General features: G+C 46.0%; 1 protein-coding gene across 1 annotated transcript in view; it reads right to left on the bottom strand.

Moving 5' to 3' along the window:
• The window catches only part of clcn6 (chloride channel 6), a 30,400-nt gene extending 10,852 nt beyond the window's left edge, over positions 1-19,548 (bottom strand). Inside the window, exons 1-20 of the mRNA XM_055166314.1 lie at positions 19,247-19,548; positions 18,100-18,156; positions 17,959-18,024; positions 15,079-15,144; positions 14,938-15,004; positions 12,422-12,528; positions 11,032-11,158; positions 10,838-10,905; positions 10,630-10,688; positions 10,199-10,331; positions 9,633-9,746; positions 9,370-9,536; positions 8,885-8,993; positions 8,267-8,387; positions 6,903-7,056; positions 5,563-5,719; positions 5,277-5,383; positions 3,734-3,920; positions 1,845-2,002; positions 1,568-1,724 (exon numbers count right to left, since the gene is read on the bottom strand). Coding sequence (XP_055022289.1) covers positions 1,568-1,724; positions 1,845-2,002; positions 3,734-3,920; positions 5,277-5,383; positions 5,563-5,719; positions 6,903-7,056; positions 8,267-8,387; positions 8,885-8,993; positions 9,370-9,536; positions 9,633-9,746; positions 10,199-10,331; positions 10,630-10,688; positions 10,838-10,905; positions 11,032-11,158; positions 12,422-12,528; positions 14,938-15,004; positions 15,079-15,144; positions 17,959-18,024; positions 18,100-18,156; positions 19,247-19,321 — 2,256 coding nt within the window. The 5' untranslated portion in view covers positions 19,322-19,548. The remainder of the gene's footprint in view (positions 1-1,567; positions 1,725-1,844; positions 2,003-3,733; positions 3,921-5,276; positions 5,384-5,562; positions 5,720-6,902; positions 7,057-8,266; positions 8,388-8,884; positions 8,994-9,369; positions 9,537-9,632; positions 9,747-10,198; positions 10,332-10,629; positions 10,689-10,837; positions 10,906-11,031; positions 11,159-12,421; positions 12,529-14,937; positions 15,005-15,078; positions 15,145-17,958; positions 18,025-18,099; positions 18,157-19,246) is intronic.
• Positions 19,549-20,000: the final 452 nt, after the last annotated feature.

Raw genomic sequence — 20,000 nt, 5'->3', positions numbered from 1 at the left:
CGGACACAAAACAGCGCGGCGCGGGACACATTTTGAAAACTCACTGCGGGAGCGGGAGGGAGCGGGAGGGAGCGGGAGGGAGCGGGAGGGAGCGGGAGGGAGCGGGAGGGAGCGGGAGCGGGAGCGGAGAGCGGAGGGAGCGGAGGAGCGGGAGGGGCGGGAGGAGCGGGAGGGAGCGGGAGGGAGCGGAGGGAGCGGAGGGAGCGGGAGCGGGAGCGGGAGGGAGCGGGAGGGAGCGGGAGGGAGCGGGACGGAGCGGGACGGAGCGGTAGAGGAGCGGAGGAGCGGGACGGAGCGGGACGGAGCGGGAGGGAGCGGGAAGGAGCGGGAGGGAGCGGGACGACACTATGCAGGAGAGAGCAGGTGGGATGATAAACTGCAGTCCCACAAACTAAACATGAGTGTAAAGTAAAATACACAAATGATTCATGTTTGCCTCATACATCATTTGTGCTGGAGATTTTATTTGGCATTAATAACATAAACATAAACATTTTAAGCAGCCTGAACGTGTGGACGTGCTCTAATCTCGTGCACATTTTAGTCAATCCCATTCCGCTTCTCCGTATTTGTTACAGTTTAAGAAAGAGAACATCCCCGTCTTGCAGGATTTGCGGGCGGGAGCAGGACAAAATATTGCAGATATTGTGGTGGAATGGGACTGAAAATTGGTCAACTTCGTCGCTTACCAAAGTCGTACTAAAATATTTTGACAGGATTTTGAGCTCTGTGTACCACATAAAATCGGTTCCAGGTCAGTAACACAACCAGAATTAATACATAAGACACCAGATTATTAGCCAGGCTGGTGCCACCTAGTGCCTCCGCTCAGTTTCATTTCTCTCCAGCCAATCAGAAATCAGAGAAGAGCTGGACATTCTGTGTTGGCAACGATTCCCCAGATCGAGGATTTAAAGTCGGAACAAAGAGAATGTTTGGTGAATTTTATCTCGGGGAAAGACGTTATTGTTCTTCTTCCTACAGGATTTGGAGCTTTACAAACGTCACGACCAAACAACAACGATTGGTTAAATAAAAAAAGTCCCCGCTGACTGTCGAGTGAACGAATCCTAATGCTGCGAGGTCACACGGTTTCTACGAAGTGAACTGAAGTGGGACCGAAAATTCTGTCCTTCGTCACTTACCAAAGTCATACTTGAACATTTTGAGAGATTTTTGAGCGTCATGTACCACATAAAATCGATTCAAGGTCAGTAACACAACCAGAATTAATACTTAAGGCACCGGATTATAAGAATCACTGTCATTTTTTGAGAAAATTAAAGGATTTTTAGTGCGCCTTATAGTCCAAAAAATACGGTAATCAAATGATGCTCAGAAAACTGCTGTAAGAGTTTCTTTCCAAGTAACAATCATCAGTGTTTCCTGGAAAAGTGAAACTAACTGGAGGAGGCAGGTGCTGATCTGACTCTTAAACAAGTCCCTCTCAAATAAAGTCATTGTTACGGGAACGTCCACGAGCGGCAACATCTGACAGAGACTGAAACCTGTCGTGAAACACACCGGGGTCGTCGGGTTTAAACGGTTTGACGGAGCTCAGACTCACAGACTGGTTCTCGGCGTAGCAGGCCCCCCGCAGCAGGAGGCTGACGAGCTGCGAGCGCAGGATGGTCCCGTGGAAGGTGAGGGGCCTGAAGCGCTCCTCCATGGTCCACTCCTCGCTGGGCGACTGGTCCGGGTACAGGTTTGGGTACGGCGTGTGTCTGGGCACAGAGGGCACGGGGGGTTGGACGGAGCAGAGACGTTTGAGGTGTGTGATGTTCTGTGTGTGTGTTCTGTGTGTGTGTGTTCTGTGTGTGTGTGTTCTGTGCTTTAACTCTGACCTGGTCTGGAGCATCTGCTGCAGCAGGTCTTCTCCCTCCTCAGGTTCAGGTTCTGGGTTCTGCTCGTCGCACATGTTCCTCAGTTCACTGGACGGATACGACTTCATGGACTGACACCTGCGCCTCTGCTCACCGGCCCGCGGAACCACACTGGACCTCTGCACACAAGAGTCAACCGTCAACTACAGAACAGGAACCACACTGGACCTCTGCACACAAGAAGTCAACCATCAACTACAGAACAGGAACCACACTGGACCTCTGTTCCGCCGTTCTAATGCTGCCACTGTTGCTGTAGTTGTGAATTAAACTATAAACGCTCATAAGTATCGGATCACTGGATTGTTAATGTGTTTGTTCATGTGTTTGTGGATGTTTTGTCTCTGTTCAAACAATAAAAATCACTCTCCTCATGACTCGATTCTGTTAAACATTTGTAGGTTAAGTGGAAAAACAATGTCAGAGTCAGTGAGTCAAAGAGAATGTGGTGTCGGACTGGACGAGAGTCGACCTGCAGCTGGACAGGTGACAGGACAGGTGAGTGGACAGGTGAGTGGACAGGTGAGAGGACAGGTGAGTGGACAGGTGAGTGGACAGGTGACAGGACAGGTGACAGGACAGGTGACAGGACAGGTGAGTGGACAGGTGACAGGTGAGTGACAGGTGACAGGACAGGTGAGTGGACAGGTGAGTGGACAGGTGACAGGTGACAGGACAGGTGAGTGGACAGGTGACAGGTGACAGGTGAGTGGACAGGTGACAGGACAGGTGAGTGGACAGGTGAGTGGACAGGTGACAGGTGACAGGTGACAGGTGACAGGACAGGTGAGGTGGCAGGTGATGATGTGGCGTGTGGGTTTAAGGACCTGATTTTGGGTCCATCAAAACATGGTAAAAAATAAAGTTTGAGATCAGCTCGATTAGAACCTGCATTCGGTTTTAGCACCAAAAAATGATTTATGAAAAAATGTGGAAGAAAAAGGAGAAGTTTTAGATCAGGAGAGTCAAACTCAAACTCACAGAGGCCGAAACTAAAAACTGGGACAAACTAAATATTTATTGAAAACTTTCAACAATATCTGCATGTTTTCTCTTCTTTGGAGATCTGTAATGTTAAACTTTTCCTTATTAAAATAAATGTTTAATAATATTTTTTCTTAAACATTGAATCCAGAACAAACAGAAAATAAAATAATAACAACATTTAAAATAAATCATGTCTCTATAGTCGATCTGTGTGCGGCAGCAGCTCTGATACAGATTTGATATAATTATATTTGGCCCACGAGATCATATCGTGGGCCAAATTTGGCCTCCAGGCCTGAGTTTGACATGTCTGATTTAGAGGAGCTCAAGCTGCATGAAGTTTCCTGTAAATTGACAAATTTTATGTTTTTAAGTCACTTTTTATGAACTTTATGAACTTTCTAAGTTATATGCAAGTTTCAGTTTGTGTTTTTAGAATAAAATGACACATTATTAGAACAGGCCTGATTTATTTGGTTCTGTGTTACAGTTAAGTCCACAGGGACATTTTTCAAGTGTCTTGAGCAAACTCTAAATATTAATTAATTAGCATAAAATTTGGACCCAAATATTTTGGCCACATTTGAAACCAAATGCAGGTTCTAATCTAGAGAATCAAAAAAAAAAAAGTTTTGGACCACACTAATGTGAGTGTGTGTGAAAATATCAAAATATCGATATATTGTGATAATAATTTGGTGACAGTTTCATTATCGTGGGACCTTACTACAGTAATGTTGCTTATTTAGTGGGATATTTTGTTTACTTATTTATGTTTATTAAAGTCATGTCATGATAATAGCAGTATTATGAGCTCTGTATCATGTATCGTATGGTAAAACCCGGCGCCTCTCGGGTCGTACCTTGAAGTGGATGTTGTTGCTGGCCAGTATGTTTCCTTTGCTGAAGTCTCTCTGGTTGTGGCGGTTCTCGGTGACGACGGGGAAGGCGTGGTACACGGTCGTGCGCAGGATACTGACCAGAGACTGGACACGTGTGTGAGGGTAAACGTACGTCAGGTTCGGCTCCATGATGTCACTAGCGGTCAGTCTGGACACAGAGACACAAATAGACAAATAGACAGAGAGACAGAGAGACAGAGAGACAGAGACACAGAGAGACAGAGAGACAGAGAGACAGAGACAGAGAGACAGAGAGACAGAGACAGAGACAGAGAGACAGAGACAGACAGAGACACAGAGACACAGAGACAGAGACAGAGACACAGAGAGACAGAGAGACAGAGAGACAGAGACACAGAGAGACAGAGACACAGAGAGACAGAGAGACAGAGAGACACAGAGAGCACAGTTACTTCAGAGACACAAGGGACAACAACAGAGGAGTCTGGGTCTTCTGTCTGTAAGTGAAGGCATGTCGGTCTAGGACACATCTACAGTCTGTGTGTCCTGGTTCAGTCCTGGCTCAGTCCTGGCTCAGTCCTGGCTCAGTCCTGGCTCAGTCCTGGCTCAGTCCTGGCTCAGTCCTGGCTCAGTCCTGGCTCAGTCCTGGCTCAGTCCTGGCTCAGTCCTGGTTTACATCTGGTCAGATCTCAGAAGCTGGGCAGGGCCAGGCCTGAATTCTAAAATGACGGCATCAGAAAGTATTTTGAAATGGAACATTATAAGTTTTATCCACCACCAGAGTGATCATTGTTGACTGTAGTGTTAATCAACAATTAACAAAATATTTTTCCTTTTGAATGAAGAAAAAATGCTCAAAATAGGAGACAGACTCATGAACAGACCAGTTCTGTAACTCTGAGGTTTAGGCCCGTGTCTCCAGCACAACGTTCTATAAACACGTCTTAAATGTGTGGCCTGGGGGTTTTCATGAAGTGAGATAAAGTGAAAATCTATTTATTTGACCAATCTAGGCTTGACAAAGCCTCAGTTCAGTTCCACAAAATTGACCAGAGGCAGCACTGAGTTGCCACAGTAACAAGCACCTGGAAACACACCTGGTCAGGACCAGACTCACTGTCAAGATTATTTTAGCTCCAAGAACATCTAAACAGTTTAGTCCAAAGTTTCAGCACGAGCATCACACACCTGTGTTAGAACACACACCTGTGAGTGTGATACAGTTTAAGCACACACCTGTGTGTCTGTGTCCGTGTGTCTGTGTCCGTGTGTCTGTGTGTGATACAATTTAAAAAGTGTCTTTTATAGCCGCGTGTCGCTTGAGTCGTTTACAGTCCAAACGCTCCTGTGCACGGGGGGAAAGTGTGGACAGGATTATTTCTGTCATGGAACAATTTAGGGCTTAAAATGAAGATGGAGTAAGATTCAGTTCAGAATTTTAGGATAAACCTGGATTTGTTAAACCACTTTGATGGTGTTTTGGTGTTTTTTTGGTGGTGTTTTTGGTGTTTTTTTTGGTGGTGTTTTTGGTGTCTCCTCGTACTTGTCCATCTCGACCTCGGTCTCCCACTCCAGCAGGGGGACTCCTCGCAGCTCGATGTGGATGTCGTAGATTCCTTTATTAAACAGATCTCCGGTCCATTTGGCCACCTGAGGAGAAACAAAAACAGATGTACATGTTCTACAAAACCATCTGGTTAAAACCGACAGGAGATTCACTATTTTTGAAAGAAATAGTCAAAAATGCTGAACCTTAAACTGTGGCGTCTTCAAATTTAAAGTGCGACTAAAAACCTAAGCCTAAACCTAAACTCAGCTGTGTGTCGTACCATGAGCGTGATCATGATGGGGAGGCCGTACGTGATCTCGTTGGTGGACTCGATGAGGATGACCGTCAGGCTGATGGTCATACGGACCACGCCCCCCAGAAACGCCGCCGCCCCGATCAGAGCGAACGTCCCCGAGTAAACGTGCATGTGGAGCTCCCTGGAAAAAAAAACACGACAGACGAGAAAAACAACGTCAGTACAGTGGACAGAGAAACGGAGACAAAAACACAGACAGAGACAGGGAGACAGAGCAGAGACAGAAACAGAGAGACAGAGTGGAGACAAAGACAGAGACAAACACAGAGATAGAGACAGGGAGACAGAGACAGAGATAAAGACAGAGTGAAGACAGAGCGGCGACAGGGACAGAGACAGAGAGACAGACAGAGAGACAGAGACAAAGACAGAGTGGAGACGGAGACAGAGACAGAGAGACAGAAACAAAGACACAGAGACAGATGGAGAGATAGACACAGAGAGAGAGAAAGACAGAGACATAGACAGAGACGGAGAGACAGAGTGGAGACAGACGCAGACACAGAGACACTGAGACTAAGAGACAGACACAGAGAAGACAAAGACAGAGACACAGAGACAGAGCGGAGACAGAGACAGAAACAAAGACACAGAGACAGATACAGAGAGAGACAGAGCGGAGACAGAGGAAACCGAGACAGAGAGACGGAGACAAAGACAGAGAGACAGACACAGAGACAGAGAGACGGAGACAAAGACTAAGAGACCGACACAGAGATGGAGACAGAATGACAGAGACAGAGCGGACACAGAGACGGAGACAGACACAGACACAAGAACAGAGAGACAGAGACAGCGATGGATACGGAGAAACAGATGCAGAGAGACAGACACGGAAAGGAGACAGAGACAGAGCGGAGACAAAGACAGAGACAGAGATAGAGACAGAGCGAAGACGGACATCAAGACTAAGACAGAGACAGAGAAGGAGAGACAGACAGAGACAGACACAGAGACAGAGTGGAAACAGAGACAGAGCGGAGACAGAGAGAGAGACAGACACCAAGACTGAGACATTGAGACAGAGACACAGAGACAGCGGAGACAGAGAGACACAAACAGCAATGGAAACGGAGAAACAGACACAGAGAGAGAGAGACAGAGCGAAGACAAAGACAGACACAGAGAGACAGAGTGGAGACAGAGACAGAGACAAAACAACAGAGACAGAGAGATAGAAATAGTAATGGAGAAGGAGAAAGAGACAGAGAGACAAACATGGAGACAGAGACAGAAGCAGGACACAGAGGGACACAGAGGGACACAGAGGGACACAGAGGGACAGGTGTGTGTGTTTGTCTCACGCGTTGAGGACGTTGGCGAGCAGGCGTCCGAGGGCGGCGCCACAGAGCAGAGACGGCACGAACAGACCGCTGGGCACCGACACGCCGTACGTCCAACACGCCAACAGAAGATACAGCACGAAGAAGACCGACAGGCTGAGGGGGCTGAACAGACCTGCACACACACACACACACACACACAGAACACACACGCAGAGACACACACACACCACACACACAGAACACACACACACACGAGCAAACGCACACGCAGAGACACACACACAATTTTATTTGAGCTTTTCCATTGAGGTTTTTCACATCATCTGAAGTGTCTCGCTGGAGGTTTGTGGAACTTCTGGTTAATGTTTTTCTCTGTAAATGTGTGTTTGGTCCCGGTCCAGTAGAAGTAAACATCAAGACCAAAAATTCAAGTTAATTCATCTGATATAAAAATGTATTGAACAGATACATATGTTCTCTAGTTTATGAAACTGTTGACCTTTTTTCTGGACCATTTTTGGTTCTAAAGTTCCATCTGTTTTAAACAGACCATGTATGAAACATGGAACAAAAATTATTTCCCAAATTTCAAAGACCCAAAAATCATGTAAATAAATGTTTGTATTTCATCATATCTTGTGTTATTCCATCTTTGAACTGTTGATGAAGGTACATGATTTTTCAAAAAAAAAAAAGTATTTAAAATGATAAAAATGTTCTTGGAAGGACTGACATATTTTATAGAAATAGTTTCCTTTCATTTTGAAGTAATATTAAAGTTTTCAGAAGAAAAAAGCGACAAATGATGTAAAATCCTGCACCTTCTACTTGTTTGTACAATTTTCCCTCCGTTACTTTTCCCTCCGTTACCATGAACTTTCTTAATAAAAAATCTCATGAGTCAAAAAGTCAGAGGTTTTTCAACCTAATCTTGTACCATATGGTAGAAAACTATATGAAGCAAATATTCAAACCAGTTTGTTAAGGATATGGAAGTGAGAACCAAGAGTTATCACTGTTTGGATTTATTGACCAAAAAGTGCTGCATATTTCATTCCCTCCGTTAACGACATGAGTTTTTTAATTTTTTGTCAACAACTTGAAAGAATCTCACAGGTTTAACTTGACCCTGTTGGAGTGTAACTCTTTCCTACATTCTGATACTTTACTTATTTCAATAGTTCCTCTAGTTTCTGAATAAGAGACATTTGAATGTCAAAAATCTGCCCCTGTTTCCCTCCGTTACCACTTGACCAGACCCATGTGTGTGTGTGTGTGTGTGTAAGTGTGTGTAAATGTGTGTGTGTGTGTAAGTGTGTGTAAATGTGTGTGTAAAAGGAAGATGAGGCAGAGGAGCAGAGGAGTAGAGGAAGTGTGTTTACCGTCCTGGTGGAAGAGCTGGTGAATGGCTTTCTCCTGGGGGTTGAACAGAAGTGTGGCCATGTCGTTGTACGAGTTGTTTGGACAAAAAAACTGACGCACAGAAGAGTTTGTGTCTCCGCCCTGAAACACACAACCACCAGACTCGGGGACCAGACTCACGGACCAGGGACTGGACTGAGGGACCGGACTGAGGGACCAGGACCGGACCCAGGGACCGGACCCAGGGACCGGACCCAGGGACCGGACCCAGGGACCGGACCCAGGGACCGGACCCAGGGACCGGACCCAGGGACCGGACCCAGGGACCGGACTCAGGGACCGGACCCAGGGACCGGACTCAGGGACCGGACTCAGGACCGGACTCAGGGACCGGACTCAGGGGACAGGATGTGTTTTGGTTTGTAATGTTTCCAACACAAGAAACTGAATCTCTGGAGCAAAACCAAACACTTTTCTGTACAAAGGGTCTGACCCAGAACTGCAGAGTACACAGAGTATGCAGAGTACGGAGAGTACGCAGAGTACAGAGAGTACAGAGAGTACGCAGAGTACACAGAGTACACAGAGTACGAAGAGTACACAGAGTAGTTCCATACACAGTGTGTACTTGTACATACTGTGGTGTTGTGAGTCGGCGGGTGCAGCTCCAAACATTCTCCCACCAACACGGAGCAGGCGAAGATGAGCAACGACGTCACCATGGAAACCAGCAGACTCTCCAGAACCCTGCACACACACAAACACACACACATGAACATGTACACACACACACAAACACACACAGACACACACACACGAACATGAACACACACACACAAACACACACATGAACATGAACACACACACACATGAACATGAACACACACACATGAACATGAACACACACACACACACACACACACAAACACACGAACATGAACACACACACACAGACACACATGAACATGAACACACCCCAACACAAACACAGACACACACACATATGAACACGAACACACACAGAGACACGCACACACACATGAAAACGAGAGTTTAGGTCTGACAGGGCTCACCTGCGTGACAGGACTCACCTGACAGGGCTCACCTGCCTGACAGGACTCACCTGACGCCTCGGGCCTTGGGGTGGATGTGTTTCATGCGATATTTGGCCAGACACTTGTTCATGCAGTTGAAGAGCGCCCCCAGCAGGCCGCCCACCACCCCCATCAGCACGAAGAACGCCAGGTCCACGGCCGTCCACAGGTGGCACTGTTTATCTCCGTCTGCACACTGAACAACATTCATCACAGTCAAGACTTCTGTCTCTTCACAAACTCCGAGCTCCACTGTGTTTTTAAACACACTGATTCTTCACACACACTTCACCTTAAACTCTCCAAAGTTGAGCAGCCCGGGCAGCTGGAACGAGCCCCACTTATTAAAATAAATCCCAGAACGGAAGAAGTTCAGAGTGAAAGTGGCCGACATGGAGCAGAAGAGCTGAAGAACAAAGAGAGAAACTTTTAAACAAAATCACTCATTAAAATGTGATTATCATGGGCCATTGTTTCCCAAAGTCTGGGTCATGACCCTCAGGTGGGTCGCAAGAGATTTTTTTTTGGGTCGCCTTGTCACGATCTGCACGACCCCTCCTCACTTCCGTGCACCCGCCACTTCACTTCTTCTCCGCGCAACCTGCCTCACCAATTTTCTGTGGGAAACACTGATGACTGTTTTTCATTGTTTAAAACTTGAGTAATACTGATTATTCAGAGACACGATCACTCAGTAACAATAAAATATCCTCATTAATGTTCAATAATCGTCACAGATTTATTTGGTGATTTATGAATATTGCCCTTTGACTTGGGTCGTGAAGATTTGTGATTTTTAAAATATGGATCCCCAGAAAAAACGTTTGGGAGAAACTGTCATGGGCCCCGGGCACGTACCACTTTCCAGGTGAGGGCCTGGTTCCAGAAGGAGGAGCCCTCCTCTAAACTGAACAGAGTGCCCCCTATAGGCGCCCCGAAGGCAGCGGCGACGCCAGCAGCTGCTCCGGCCGAAACAAAGTCCCGTTTGTCCCTGAAGAGACAGAAGAGACAAAAGAGACACAGAGTCAAATATAAGATTTATAAAAACAGGGCTCCACAAAGGGACCCTCTGGCACGTCACTACAAATATGAACAATGTGATCTGATCTGTGACCCCGGGGAGGAAAACAGGTACCAAGACCCGGAGCCAGACCCAGAACAGACCCAGAACCAGACCAGAGCCAGAGCCAGAGCCAGACCCAGAGCCAGACCCAGAGCCAGACCCAGAGCCAGACCCAGAGACCCAGACCCAGACCCAGAGACCAGAGCCAGACCCAGAGTGCACAGACCTGTCACTGCGGAAGTACGGGAAATCAAACTTGATCCACTTAAAGGAGATGCTCTGAAACTGAGAGAAGAAACAGGAAACAGTGAACAACACGACCTCACACGATCAGAGACGTCATGAACCATTAAACATATAAACTCTCTCTGACCTGAGGCGGTGTCTGTGTGTGTGTCTGACCTGAGTTGTTGTTGTGTGTTTGTGTGTCTGACCTGAGGCAGTCCTGCTCCCACGATGGCGCCGCTGTGGATCATGGGCCCCTCTTTACCCACGAACAGCCCTGAGGAGAGAACACAAGGGGGCGTCACACACAACAGACAGGAGCAGAGACAGGTGCAGAGACAGGTGCAGAGACAGGAGAGACAGGAGCAGAGACAGGTGCAGAGACAGGAGCAGAGACACGTACCTCCTGCCACGCTCAGCACGACTCCGCCCACTTTACAGAAGAAGGTCCTGAGTCGTACGATTCCCGGGATCTTGACTCCGTTCAGGTAACTCTTGATCTCCGGGATCCCTGAACCTGCAGCTACAGGCTACAGAGAGGAGAAAGAGAGGAGAGAGGACAGAGAGAGGACAGAGAGAGGACAGAGAGAGGACAGAGAGAGGACAGAGAGAGGACAGAGAGGACAGAGAGAGGACAGAGAGAGGACAGAGACAGAGAGAGGACAGAGAGGACAGAGAGAGACAGAGAGAGGACAGAGAGAGGAGAGAGAGAGACAGAGAGAGGACAGAGAGAGGACAGAGAGAGGACAGAGAGAGGACAGAGAGAGGAGGAGAGAGAGGACAGAGAGAGAGAGAGGACAGAGAGAGGACAGAGAGGACAGAGAGGACAGAGAGAGGACAGAGAGGACAGAGAGAGACAGAGAGAGGACAGAGAGACAGAGGAGGAGAGGAGAGAGGACAGAGAGAGACAGAGAGAGACAGAGAGAGGACAGAGAGGACAGAGAGAGGACAGAGAGGACAGAGAGAGGACAGAGAGGACAGAGAGGACAGAGAGGACAGAGAGAGGAGAGAGAGGACAGAGAGAGGACAGAGAGAGGACAGAGAGAGACAGAGAGGAGATGGAGAGAGGAGGAGAGAGGACAGAGAGAGGACAGAGAGAGGATGGGGAGAGGACAGAGAAGACAGAGAGGACAGAGAGGACAGAGAGAGGAGAGAGAGAGGACAGAGAGGACAGGAGAGAGGAGAGAGGACAGAGGGACAGAGGTCACAGGGTCAGACAGGTGATAAATTATACAAAACTAAACCATAAAGAGTCTGTTTTTTAAGAGAGTGTGAGACGTGTTGGAGACGTGTGTGAGACGAGTTGGAGACGTGTTGGAGACGTGTTGGAGACATGTGAGACGTGTTGGAGACGTGTTGTGAGACGTGTTGGAGACGTGTGAGACGTGTTGGAGACGTGAGACGTGTGAGACGTGTTGGAGACGTGTTGGAGACGTGTAGACGTGTTGGAGACGTGTGTGAGACGTGTTGAGACGTGTTGGAGACGTGTGGAGACGTGTGAGATGTGGAGACGTGTTGGAGACGTGTTGGAGACGTGTTGGAGACGTGTTGGAGACGTGTGAGACGTGTGAGACGTGTTGGAGACGTGTGAGACGTGTTGGAGACGTGTTGGAGACGTGTTGGAGACGTGTGTGAGACGTGTGTGAGACGTGTTGGAGACGTGTTGGAGACGTGTTGGAGACGTGTTGGAGACGTGTTGGAGACGTGTTGGAGACGTGTTGGAGACGTGTTGGAGACGTGTTGAGACGTGTTGAGACGTGTTGGAGACGTGTGAGACGTGTGAGACGTGAGACCTGAGACGAGCACGAGACACTGGCCAGGAGCACGTAGGTCAGGTTGAAGGCGAGAAGCTCCAGGAGGGACAGAGCCAGACATCCTCGCTCTGTGCAGGTCTCCACAGCTGAGCTCCAGATCAGGAACAAACTCACAACAGACGGTGTTTATGGACACGTCTAACCCGCCAACCGCCCCGTTCCACACAGGAGGCGAGCTCAATCGACTCTGGCTCCAATTGCCTCTATTCACGCTTCCGTCACAAACCAGGAGGACGTTTGGAAACTTTCAGTGACAACTTCCTTATGGGTTCTGTTCGTGGTAGTAATTCTGGTACATTTTCTAGTTTTTCCTACATTTTGTCAGTTTTCTTCATCTCCATGTCCTTGTAGCGTTCCCTTATGTTCGGCTCATCAACAATTCCATCATTTCCCCACTAACACGTGACTTCGATCGCACTGGGGACATGTGATTAGAAGAGATGAGATGATTCAAACAGCACATACGTCTGCAGTTTTCATTTTACCGCTGACACTTTTACTTCAGTGGGTTTGATCACAGTCGCTCGGGTCCAGTGTCGGGAAATACACCAGACGTTTCATCGCATGTTTCCAAACTTCTTCCTGGTTTGTGACGGAAGCGTGAATAGAGACGATCAACTTTACATTGAAAAATTGTCACGTCCGTCTCTATAACTTCCCTCCAATTTTTTTCGGTCTTAAAATGTTTGTATTTGTCTGATCAGATCTTTTACTGAGCAGGTCCGGGTCTGGTCAGGACTTGGATGTGACCGCTGGGATTTCCAGGCGCCAGTGGTAAAATACTTGTATGTTGTTGTATCGTTAGTGGTGATGTAACGGTGCATGTGCTCGTGCCAAACTGTTTCAGTGCAGGACGTTGGGTTTGGTGCACGGCTGCGCACGAGTGAGTTTGTACAATTTGTGTTTGTTTACATTCGGCCACATGTGCAGCTCCAGGTGTCCAAACTGTTTTCATCAAGGGTCACAGATCGAAACACGAAGCAGAGGTCGATCAAGGGCCGCAGACTGATGCTCAGTGCAGTGAATAGTTCAAATCTGTGCAGGTTGAACATGTTAGAATGAAACATCAAACTTTATTCACACTAAGGCAACGTTCAGTCTGCACCTGAAGTGACCCAAATCTGATTTTTTTGGCCCCTATGTTCCTGTATCTGATCTTTTAATGACGTCTGAACCACACAGATCCGATTTTTTCAAACATGACCCAGGACACTTGGATCTGTGCTCCTGAAACTGATACATATCTGATCTTTTGACATGTGACTTCAGTGTGAACGGTCAGGTCACATTCATCCACCTACACGTTATCAACAAGACACAAACGTCACTATTCTGCGCTGAAGTAGGAGAAAACTGTTCATGAAGTGAAGTGACTGAAGTGAAGCACATCTCCACTCACCACAAAACACCACCACCAAAAACCCACGACCAAAAACCTCGTCCTTCTCCTTCTCAATCTCCTCCTTAAAACAAGTCAGTTGTTCATGTTGTGGCTCCGGTACGAGAGGAACTTTAAAATCTCCAGGTGCTCGATGCTGCGTCCATGTTTGGACAACTTGTGTAAACACAGAGACGCTCGCTGCGGTTGACGTCGTCGTGTCTCCAGTGTCACATGTGGGACACTTTTGGGACGTTTAATGTTCACACTGGAGATCACATACAAGTCACATTTAACTGGAAATGTGAACGACCTCGAAAAAACATCGGATTTCACAAAAAAATCTGAATTGAGTGTTAAGCCCTGCAGTCTGAACGTAGACTAAGATTCTTAAAACCACTAAACACTAAATATTCAATATTCACTTTATCAAAGTAGATTTTCAAAAAACTTGCAGTAAAAAGTTCACTTTTAATTGATGTAAGGTCATTTGGACCAGTTCACCTGGAAGTCTGAGGGCCAAGAAAAATTTGTCCGACGCCCACGGGCCACAGTTTGGACACGACTTGAGCCACACAGAGGTTCGGCTTTTTAATATTCATGAGGGAACTTGTCCGTGATTGGGGCAGTGGAACAAACTGTTGGTTTAATAAAAACACAAATAAACGACAAGTGAATGGATTTGTGTTTCGTTTCCAAACTGAACCGAAAATGAACAAAACTGTGATTTTTATACCAATACACCACTAGTCCTTAAGCAAGACACTTCACCCACATGGGCTATTGAGAAAATGGTGTGTGTATATATGTGTGTGATATGTGTGTGTGTGTGTGTGTATATATGTGTGTGTGTGTATATGTGTGCGTGTGTGTATATGTGCGCATATATATATATATATATATATAATATATATATATGTGTGCGTGCGTGTGTGTGCGTGCGTGTGTGTGTATGTGTGTGTTGGTCAAAGAACACATCAGAATTCTATAGTCGTGTAAAATGAAAAAAAAAAAAAGGTGTAAAAAATAATAAAAATAAATGTGGAAATGTGGGGGCATTTTTCATATCAGCCAAAAGTACTGAAACATAAACTGTGTCGTTTGTGTAAAAGGATACAGGCTCCAACCACTTTCAGTTTGAGTTCGGTGAAAATATGAACGAAGAAATCCACAAACACTCCCACCTGAAAAAACAAAACAAAATCACAGTCCCAGCGAAAGACCAAACATGTGTGTGCAGATGCTCCAGATGCCCTACCAGCCCCACGGTCACCCCGATGGCAAACACCAGGACCCAGCGCACGGCCTCGTACTTCCGCGCCTTCTGCGGATGACAAAACAAAAACACAAATCACTCCGGCCATCTGGGGCAAAGTGGAAATCTTTAGTTGTAGTTTTGAGGGTCAAAAGTCAGTTCTCCTGAAACAGATTCTCTCAGCGTGTCTGTTTGTTTTGTGACTCGTGCGTTTGTGTCGTCAGCATCAGGTCATTTGTGCAAAGGTCAGAAATCCACTCGTGTCGGATCATCAAGAGTTACCTCATCACAAACACGACACAAACTGACGAAGCACAAACGCAGGTTCAGAGAGAGGAGCACGGTTTTTAGATTCTCTAGTCCTGGTTTAGTCCTGGTTTAGATCCGAAATCGTCCTGGTTTAGTCCTACTTTAGACCTGGTTTAGACCTGAAATCGTCTTGAAATCATTATGAAATCTTCCTGAAATCGTCCTGAAATCGTCCTGATTTAGCTGTAGTTTAGACCTGAAATAGTCCTGGTTTAGTCCTAGTTTAGATCTGAAATAGTCCTGAAATAGTCCTGGTTAAGCCCTGGTTTAGACCTAGTTTAGACCTAGTTTATACCTGAAATCGTCCTGAAATCGTCTTGAAATCGTCCTGAAATAGTCCTGGTTTAGACCAAGTTTAGACCTAATTTAGACTTAGTTTAGACCTGAAATCGTCCTGATTTAGCTGTAGTTTAGACCTGATTTAGACCTGCTATAGACCTGAAATAGTCCTGGTTTAGTCCTAGTTTAGATCTGAAATAGTCCTGAAATAGTCCTGAAATCGTCCTGAAATCGTCCTGAAATCGTCCTGAAATCGTCCTGAAATCGTCCTGAAATCGTCCTGAAATCGTCCTGGTTTAGACATAGTTTAGACCTAATTTAGACCTAGTTTAGAATCGTTTTAGACCTAGTTTAGACATAGTTTAGACCTGAAATCGTCCTGAAATCGTCCTGAAATCGTCCTGAAATCGTCCTGAAATCGTCCTGAAATCGTCCTGAAATCGTCCTGGTTTAGACATAGTTTAGACCTAGTTAGACATAGTTTAGACTTGAAATCGTCCTTGAAATCTCCTGAAAATTAGTTCCTGAAATCGTTTCTGAGACCTGAAATCGTCCTGGTTTAGCTGTAGTTTAGACCTGAAATAGTCCGGATCAGTTACCTCGTCACAAACACGACACAAACTGACGAAGCACAAACGCTGACAGGTTCAGAGAGGAGCAAGGTTTTTAGATTCTCTAGATTAGAACATTTGGGGCCTGTTTACACGAGAACACTTGTGGGTAAAAACAAAAACTCTATATTTTATGGGAAGTGTGTTTCCTTTAGAAGGTGATGGCGTTTTTAAGGCTTTAAAAACACAAAAATCTGAAACCAGCGTCCAGAGTAGAAAAGTTGAACAGGATCACTTCTTGTGCAAAGTTCAAATGAAACACAAACGTTTAAATCATCAAAACAATGAAAATGTCAAATGTGTCGCATAAACGAGTTTCCTTCCTCTGAACAAACAACAAAACTGGAACTGGAACTAAATCATTCAGTAAAATAAACCAAAAAAATCCTCTTGCTGATATATCGATGCATCAGCCCCGATATCGATACTGAATCATCACATTAAACGATACGATATGTCGATATTTTGATATTTTATACTCTCACTTGTTTTTATTATATTTATTTATTTTAGGTGTTTAGTATTTCCAGTGTTTCCTCTGTGGGTGGAAGGAAATGTGGGATTGTTTTTAATCACTGTAAAGCTTTTTTTTTTTGGATGAAAAGTGCTTTATAAATAAAGTTTGATTGATTGATTGATAGAAAACCCTTTTAATCACTTCTTAGTTTTGAAAAATTCCCAAACTGTCCGGTTTAAAGTTCCCATGGGAATTTTTTTCTGAAAAATGATCGTTATTGGCGAGAGCAAGAATTGTAGTATTTGTAATTAATGTGATTGATTACACTCTCTGCCTCCTCTTCCTCTCCTCCTCCTCCTGCTGCTGCTGCTTCTCTCCTTCTCCTCTCCTCCTCTTCCTCTCCTCTTCCTCTCCTCTTCCTCCTCCTTCTCCTCTCCTCCTCTCCTCTTCCTCTCCTCCTCCTCTCCTCCCTCCTCCTGCTCCTCTTCCTCCTCCTCTCTCTCTTCTCTTCCTCTTCTCTCTCCTCTCTCCTCTCTCCCCTCTCTCCCCCTCCTCCTCCTCTCCTCTCCTCCTCCTCTCCTCTCCTCTCCTCCTCTCCTCTCCTCCCTCCTCCTCTCCTCCTCTCTCTCCTCCTCCTCCTCCTCTCTGTCCTCTCTCCTCTCTCCTCCTCCTCTCTCCTCCTCTCCTCCTCCTCTCCTCCTCTCCTCCTCTCCTCTTCCTCTCCTCTCTCCTCCTCCTCTCTCCTCTCCTCCCTCCTCTCCTTCTCCTCTCCTCTTCTCTCCTCCTCCTCCTCTCCACCTCCTCCTCTTCTCCTCTTCCTCCTCTTCCTCCTCCTCCTCCTCTCCTCCTTCTCCTCCTCCTCCCCCTCCTCCTCTCCTCCTCTCCTCCTCCTCTCTCCTTCCTCCTCCTCCTCCTCCTCCTCTTCTCTTCTTCCTCTCCTCCTCTCCTCCTCCTCTCCTCCTCCTCCTCTTCCTCTCTCCTCCTCCTCCTCCTCCCTCCTCTCCTCCTCCTCCTCCTCCTCTTCCTCTCCTCTCTTCCTCTCCTCCTCTCCTCCCTCCTCCCCTCCTCCTTCCTCCTCCTCCTCCTCTCCTCTTCCTCCTCCTCTTCCTCCTCCTCCTCTTCCTCTCCTCTCCTCTCCTCCTCCTCCTCCTCCCTCCTCCTCCCCTCTCCTCCTCCTCCTCCTCCTCCTCCCCTCCTCCTCCTCTCCTCCTCCTCCTCCTTCCTCACCTTGTTGGTGATCCCCTCGAGCACTTCCACGTACGGTTCGTTGATGCATCGGTCGTAATCCAAACTCTGAGGAAACAGACACAAACTTTCACTTCCTCATTTCCTCGGGGTCAGACCAGAACCTGCTGCTGCTGCACAAACCTCGTAATCTTTCCGGGGAAGGATTTCATCTTCGCTCTGAAACTCTCCGAGGATCGTCTGCAAAAACACACAAACACGACACATAAACACGACAAAGGTTCAGATGTGAAAAAAACCCAAAAACAAATCAGTGTTTGCATGTAAATGTCTGTCGAAGCTGCCAACACAGAGCCAAAAGAGACTGTGATAGTGTTGTTGTTGTTGTTGTTGTTTTTTTTAAGTTGATATATTACTGTGTTTGATCAAATCATGGTTAAAAATAAAGTTTCAGATTCAAGTTTCAGATCAGATAAGTTCATTTCATCACTCGTGAAATTGTCCTGAAATAGTCCTGGTTTAGTCCTAGTTTAGATCCAAAATCGTCCTGGTTTAGTCCTAGTTTAGACCTGATATAGTCCTGGTTTATTCCTAGTTTAGACCTGGTTTAGACTTGAAATTGTCTTGAAATCATCCTGAAATAGTCCTGGTTTAGACCTAGTTTAGACCTGTTTAGACCTGGTTTAGACCTAGTTTAGACCTGGTTTGCACCTGATTTAGACCTGAAATAGTCCTGAAATTGTCCTAGTTTAGACCTGGTTTAGACCTAGTTTAAACTTGGTTTAGACCTGAAATCGTCCTGAAATAGCACTGAATTAGTACTGAAATAGTCCTAGTTTAGCCCTGGTTTAGCCTTGGTTTAGACCTGGTTTAGACCCATTTTAGACCTGCTTTAGACCTGATATAGTCCCTGTTTAGTCCTAGTTTAGGTTCAAAATAGTCCTGGTTTAGTCCTAGTTTAGACCTGAAAGAGTCCTGGTTTAGATCAGACTGGTTTTGTATAAATCTGTCCCACTGTGGAACATTCCTGCCAAAACAGTCACATCTCCATGGAGACGAGCAGGTGGTGGAGAAAAGTTCCACAGTGCAGCTTTAGTGTGTGTGTGTCTTTCCTCGTGATGGCGCAAAAGCCTCAGTAAGTGTGTGTTTGTGTGTGTTTATGTGTGTTTATGTGTGTGTGTGTTTATGTGTGTGTCTAAGTGTGCAGTTGTGTTTTGGTAGCTCGGATGCCCTGCCCGCTCCGGGGTGCGGCCGGGGCTGTGGAGGTCAGGAGGCCGGCTCTGGTGCCTCTGTGCCCGGGGACAGGAGGCTCAGAGGCCGCTGTACGTACCAGCTCTTCGGGGGTGCGAGTCTCCGCGTCTCTGCAGCAGCATTTACAACAAAAACAATGTCCACAGCACGCCATCTTCTGCCGCCGCCTCCACGGCCGCGCGGAAAACACACGCTCTCACTAACAACCGTTTTATTCTGTTTAAGTGGAGAAATGACAGAAAATAATTAAATGTGATTTCAATAACAGGCCAAGATTACAACTAACAGGATATTACATTAAAACTGAGCTCTGATTAAGCAAAGACTTTCAAATATGAGGTTTTATGAAGTAAAGTTAACTACAAAGTCTGGAATCAAGAGACAGCTTGCGAACGCAGCAGGGTCACGTGAGGAGTGTGGCACTGCGGACTCTCTGCGCATGCGCGGTGAGTCAGTTGCGTTAAAAAATGTGTAAAGAAAAAAATAAAAACTGTAAAAATGAAAATAATAAAATAAAATAAAAAGTTGTGTAAATGTTTTTTAATATAAATTTTATATAAACCTGTAAAATTTGAAAAAACACGTTAAACGCTCCAGACCGAGCCACGCCCCGAGCCCCCGCTTTTTTATTATTATTATTTTTTTTTATATATTAACTGACTCAAAAAAACAAAAAACAAAAAAAGTATTGTGGTGGGTTTAGTTTTGAGCATTTTCCTTTTAGAACATTTAATAAATAATAAGTATCAGATCAGATTATTTATTTATTTTAATTATTCTATTATTGTTGTATATTTTTGTATTTATTTTAATTAATTTATTTTATTTTAGCG

The sequence above is a fragment of the Boleophthalmus pectinirostris genome, unplaced genomic scaffold (assembly GCF_026225935.1).
Source record: "Boleophthalmus pectinirostris isolate CB_2022bp ecotype Guang Dong unplaced genomic scaffold, ASM2622593v1 HiC_scaffold_8, whole genome shotgun sequence".
In the NCBI taxonomy this organism is placed as follows: domain Eukaryota; kingdom Metazoa; phylum Chordata; class Actinopteri; order Gobiiformes; family Gobiidae; genus Boleophthalmus; species Boleophthalmus pectinirostris.
This window is presented reverse-complemented; position numbering and strand designations above follow the sequence as displayed.